The sequence below is a fragment of the Eschrichtius robustus genome, chromosome X (genome assembly GCF_028021215.1).
Source record: "Eschrichtius robustus isolate mEscRob2 chromosome X, mEscRob2.pri, whole genome shotgun sequence".
NCBI classification, from domain to species: domain Eukaryota; kingdom Metazoa; phylum Chordata; class Mammalia; order Artiodactyla; family Eschrichtiidae; genus Eschrichtius; species Eschrichtius robustus.
The window spans coordinates 91465574-91471529 of NC_090845.1; the positions used below are offsets into that span (position 1 = coordinate 91465574).

Below are 5956 nucleotides of genomic sequence, written 5' to 3' on the forward strand. Positions count from 1 at the left end.
TTCTAAATAAGAGACCAAGGTAAGCTAAAACGAAGATTCTGTCACAAGTGCTTAGTAAGTGATCACGTTGCTTTTATCAGGTTGTCAAGCTCTTTCATTAAGTAGTAGGTGTTGTTTTGAAAAATGAGAAAATAGAGGGAGTGCCCTGGTAGTCCAGTGGTGAGGACTCGGAGCTCTCACTGCTGTGGCCCAGGTTCAATTCCTGGTCTGGGAACTAAGATCCCACAAGCCGGGCGGTGCGGCCAAAGGAAAAAAAAAGTACATGGAGGATATAATGTGTGGGTTGCCAGGACCTCAAATCTTAAAAATGAGGATGCCCTCTGAGAGTTCTAAATGGATAAATCTGATAGACAATGAACATGGCTTTCCGTCTCTGTGAATAACACAAGAAATTATCTGTGGATGTGATACTGAAAACGTTGGGAAGATCTAGTACTCCAATCAGCATCATCTGGGAGTTGTCCAATGCAGGTAAAAAAAAAAAAAAAAACGAGAAAACAGAGATAAGAAAATAAAAATTATTCATAGTTCTACCATAAAGAGATACTTTTACTTTATATATCCTTAGACTGTCTATTCCTATATAAAATATAAACGGTTTTAAGGGAAAAAAACAGAGAATGCTTTTTTAAACTGCTTTATTAACGTCACAATATATAAAGAACATCTCTCCATGCAATAGGTAAAACTCTCCTGCTGACAGAAACTTACAGATTGGGTCAGAAACACAACATTCAATTAGAAGCTGGTAACAGGAGACCCACAAGAAACAAGTAACACCAAAAGGTTTACAACAAAGGTACATCACAAACATGTACGTTTAGGAAGCAGGTGTGTCTCCCTACTAACTTCAGGGAAAACATCAGGATTCAAGGCATAAGGCAAAACTCATCATGATGGTCATGGTGAGGGGGGTCCGTGCTAACTGCCCACAGACTATGACTCAACTGCTTTTCCCTCAGCTTTTCCATCAGCTGCCTCACCTCCTCCCCAATCCTTTCCATATTCTCTTCTCTCATCCTTGCCTGTGGCTCTTCAAGCCTCTGAGTCATGTCCCATCTATACTGCAGGATGGGCTGCCTAACACGGAACCTCCTACGATTTCCTCTAGGTACACAATATTCACCAGCTTCCAAAGGGAGGGCGAAAGGCTCTCCTTTATTAGCATCCTGCCCCTTTTCATCCTTGTTTTCATTCTCCTGGTTGGCATTTTCCATGTAGAGATTTTTTACTGCTTGTTCCTCTTTGGACGCCATTGCTCCTACGAGACAAAAGAGAGAAGGGACTATTTTCTGGGTGGACTGATCAGCACCGAGGACAGAGGCCCTACTAAGCACCTCTCAAGACTTCCAGCCCCGGATGTAAAGGCTCTTCAAATTTTCGTTTTCCCACCTGAGAGGCTCCCTACGCCCTCTAGGGGGCCCCCAGTCCGAGCTCTCCCCCCTCCCTCGCCCAAAACCCACCATTTTCCCTGCCTATCCATGCCCACGTCTCTGCAGGCACCAAAATGGAGGACGGGGTACGGGGGGAGCATTTGGGGGGTCTTAGGGCTATCCACACGTTCCCCCCACCTGCCCACTGTCCCCCGCACCGACCTGGGCCTATCCTCGCGGTCTCCTGCTCCTCCCGATTCTTGCTGCAAGTGCGCCGCCGCGACACTTCCACTCGCAGACCTGCAGAGAGTAAGGGTGGGGGAAGGGGGGCTGCTGCATCCGGACGCTCGGCCCCTTCTCGGCCCCGCATCTCCCACCCCCGGCCACCCCCGGCCACCCCCACCCAGCGTTCCCTGCTCCCATCGTCAGCCGCCCCCGCGCCGACCACCATTTTCTACCCCGAGAAGAAGGGGGCGGGGCGGGGCGGGGCGGGGCGGGGGCGTCGGAAAATCTCGCTGTGTTGCGAGAAGCAGGCCGTCGCCTCAGGGCCGCTCGGCCCGCCCCCAGAGAAGGCCTACCGTTTTCTGTGGCCAAACGCCAGGCCGCAGGGGGCATGGGGGCTGCGGTCTCCGCCCCGGGGCAACCGGACCCCCAGGGAGGGGTCCGCAGGCCGTGTCCGCTCGCCAACGCCACCTCTGCGGACCCCCCTCCGGGTCCCTTACCTGCTGCCCCCGCGCCTCGTATTCTTGGGGGCCGACCTCGGCCCGCACTCCCTCAGGGCCACCGGGAGCAGGGACCGAGAAGGGAGCGAGCGACGGCCGGGTCTAACACTAGAGCAGGGCACGCTCGAGTTGGCGCGGGCCGGTCACGTGCGCCCTCCGTCACCGCGGGACGCCACGCCTTCCCACCGCCCCCCTTCTGCCCCGTGGGGTCGCGAAGAGCCGGCGGTGCTCACCTCCCCCTGCCCCCCGTGTCACTTGTCCAAGCACCGGCTTGGGCCCCGACGCTTTCCTTTCTTTGTGTGTTCCTGGGCCTTTCTCTAAAGGCCACGGAAGGGCAGTATCTTCCCGGGGGGCGGGGGGCCGTTGACCATTACCAATGCTCTTCTGGGGACTTGCTTTTGCCCTCCTCTGCTCCCAGGACACACCTCCTTCCACCTGCTGTGCTTTCTGCTACCAATCTCTCCCTTTTCCCTCCACAAAAATGCATAGAAGAAATGTGTCCAGAAAAGAGCCCAGGAGAGAGGATTTTAAAAAATTCTTAATATCTCTCTGTTTTGCTCCTTTTATTTTGGACAAAAAAGTCAATATACTTTTTAAAAAGGAAGTAAATCGTTTTTATTTGAAAAACAGCGTTAAAGTTGGAAAAAAGACCAACCACCTGTCTCTTCTGCAGTCATTATATAAATATAGACTCTACAGGCAGCTACGTTTTTAGAATTTGGAAAAGGACAGGGAAGCTGATGGCTCCTCTTGTGAGTGGCCACTAGATACATGAGGCCCTTCCATGAGGTGAGCCAATAAGTGTGTAGTGCAGCAGAGCCTTGTTTGTTTTTCAGAACTAAAACAACAACAGAAACGCCTTCACAAATATCTGATTCAAAAGGCAATAAGTATGCCTATTTGCAAATCGCATGATCATGTATTGATAGACTCCTAAGGGATCTACAATAAACCTACTGTAGAAGTAAGAATTTAATTTAGCATGGTTGTAGTTATGGATAGATATACAAAAACTCAGTTGTGTTCCTGTATGCTAGCAATGAACCATTGGAAATTGAAATTTTGTGTGTGTGTATGAAATGTATGATAGGTTCCAAAAACGTGAAATACTTAGGGATAAATTTAAGAAAACATATACATTGAAAACTACAAAAGACTGCTGAAAGAAGCTAAAGGTCAGAATAAATGTGAAGGTAAACCATGATCCTGGGTCAAGAAATTCAGTACTGTTAAGATATTAATTCTCTCCAAATTGATCTATAGATTCAGTGCAGTCAAAATAAAACTTGCAGTAGGCAACTTCATGTAAACTGATAAACTTAATCCCAAATTTATATGGAAATGCAAAGTGCCTAGAATAGACAAAATAATTTTGAAAAGAAAACCACAAATCCGGAAAATTGCATTATCTGAGTTCCAGACTTATGATGTAGTAGTAAAGGTAGTGTAGTAGTGGCATGTACAGACATTGGGCTTATCAAAAAAAAAAAAAAAAATGTCTGCTCTTTGAAAGATATGGTTAAGAAAATGAAGTGGGAAGCTGGGAGAAAATACTTATAATATGTGTAACCAACAAAAGGTTTGTATCCAGAAGATATATAAAGAACTCTTAAATTTCAAAATAAGAAAGCAAAAAATGCAATTAAAAAATTTCACAAAAGTACATATGCAAATTACCAATGAGCTCATGGAAAGATCCTCAATCTCATTAATCATCAGGAAAATGTAAAAAACAAGACAAAACAAAACCCAGAATTAAATATCACTGCACACTCATGAGAGTAGCTAATATTTAAAAGTCAGACAATCCTAAGTATTTTTTTTAAATAGTAGTCTCTTATCCATGTCTTTACGTCACTTTTTTTTTAAAGTCTTTATTGAATTTGTTACAAAATTGCTTCTGTTTTACGTTTTGGTTTTTTTGGCCACAAGGCATGTGGGATCTTAGTTCGCATCCCCGGCACTGGAAGGCGAAGTCTTAACCACTGTACCACCAGAGAAGTCCCCAATCCTAAGTATTTTTGAGGATATGGAACAACTGGAACTCTCATTCATTGCTGGTAAGAAGTTCAACCACCTTGAAAGACTTCAACAGTTTCTTGAAAAGTTAAACTTATACTTACCATATGTCCCAGAAATTCCACTCTTAGGAATTTTCCCAAACAGAATTTAAAACATTTCCTCAAAAAGATTTGCACAGGAATGTTCACAGCAATTTCATTTATGATAGGCCCTAAGTGGATACAATCCAAATGTCCATCAAGAAATGAATAGAGAAACAAATTTGATGTTTTCATGAATTAGAATACTACTAAGCAATAGAAAGAGGCAAACTACTGGTACAAGCAATAACAGAGATGCATCTCAAAACATATAATACTTAGGGAAAGATACCAGACACAAAATAGTACATTCTGTGTGATTCCATTTATATAAAGTTAGAGGCAAAACTAAATTATATTGATATAAATTTAATCAAATCAATGTTTGCCTGGCTTGAAGGTTGTGATTTTTCTGACTGTAAAAGGGGCATAACAGAACTTTCTTAGCTGAGGGAAATGTTCTCTATCTTGACAGAGTAGTGACTCCACTGGAAAATACATTTGTTGAAATCATTGAATTGTATAGTTAAAATGTATGTATCTTATTGTATGTAAATTATACCCCAGTAAAGGAAATTAAAAATCAAATTATCTAGGAATAAATCTAATTAAATACTTATAAGACCTCTACACTGAAAATTATAAAATAATTCTGAGAAACATTAAAGAAGACCTAAATAAGTATAGAAATATGGATTGAAAGACTCAATATTTTCAAGTGGTCAATTATTCCCAAATTGATATATAAATTCAATGCAATCCATATAAAAATCCCAGCAGGTTATTTTTCTGTTGGCAAGCAGATTCCAACTATGTATATGAAAATGCAAAGAAAGAGCCAAATATAGCCAAGACAACTTTGAAGAAGAGAGCTCCAAGATTTCCATACTAGATACCAAACTTAATACAATGCTATAGTGAATAAATAGTATGACACTGTCTCAAATATTAACATATATGTGTATACACACAGACACAGACACACACGTATGGACCTGTGAAACATACCTACACATACTGTCACTTGATTTATGGCAAAGATGACAGTGCAGTGGAGAAAGGATTTAAAAAAAAAAAGTCATAGCAGGTCAAATAAATATCCATGTGTGAAGAATATTTGTTAACTCCACCTAAGTAACACACAAAAATAAATTCCCAGAGGATTGCAGATCTAAATGGAAAAGGTAAAAATGTCATTCTAATGCAAAATGCACAGGAAATCATCTTCATGACTTTGGAGTAGGCAGTGTTCTTAAAGAGGGCACAAAAAGGACTAATTACAAAGGATAAAAAAGATTATAAATTGTACTTTATTAATATCAGAAACTTCCATTCATCAAAAGACATATCAAAAGAATAAGGAAGCAAGCCACAAACTAGGAGAAGATTTTTGGAACACATATATCTGAGAAATGATTTGTATCTATAATGTATAAAGAACTCTCAAAAATGAATAAGAAATAGACAATCCAATAGAAAAATGGGCAAACACTTTAAAACAGCAACTCAAAAAACAGAATATCCAAATGTCTAGTAAATTTGTGAAAATATGCTCAACTTCATTAGTGTGCAGAGAAATGCAAATTGAAACCAAAATGTGATACCACTAAACACCACCCAGAATGTCTAAAATAATAAAGACAGAAAATATCAAGTGTTTTTTTTAATTAATTAATTTATTTATTTATTTTTATTTTTGGCTGTGTTGGGTCTTCGTTTCTGTGCAAGGGCTTTCTCTAGTTGCGGCAAGCAGGGGCCA

The 5956-nt window shown here is 41.8% G+C and overlaps 1 protein-coding gene across 4 annotated transcripts; it reads right to left on the minus strand.

Annotated features, from left to right (window-relative positions):
- Positions 1-629: 629 nt before the first annotated feature.
- On the minus strand, positions 630-2412 carry LOC137756662 (protein BEX1-like). 4 transcript variants are annotated; one of them, XM_068533087.1, is made up of 3 exons: positions 2329-2412; positions 1596-1673; positions 630-1261 (listed from the first exon to the last, which is right to left on the minus strand). In XM_068533087.1, the coding sequence occupies exon 3, from the start codon at positions 1254-1256 to the stop codon at positions 870-872; it is 387 nt and encodes a 128-aa protein (XP_068389188.1). In that variant the 5' UTR covers positions 1257-1261; positions 1596-1673; positions 2329-2412; the 3' UTR covers positions 630-869. The 4 variants fall into 4 exon arrangements, with proteins under 4 accessions (XP_068389188.1, XP_068389187.1, XP_068389189.1 ...); XM_068533086.1 differs by lacking the exon at positions 2329-2412 and adding an exon at positions 2096-2214; XM_068533088.1 differs by lacking the exon at positions 2329-2412 and adding an exon at positions 1832-1839.
- Positions 2413-5956: the final 3544 nt, after the last annotated feature.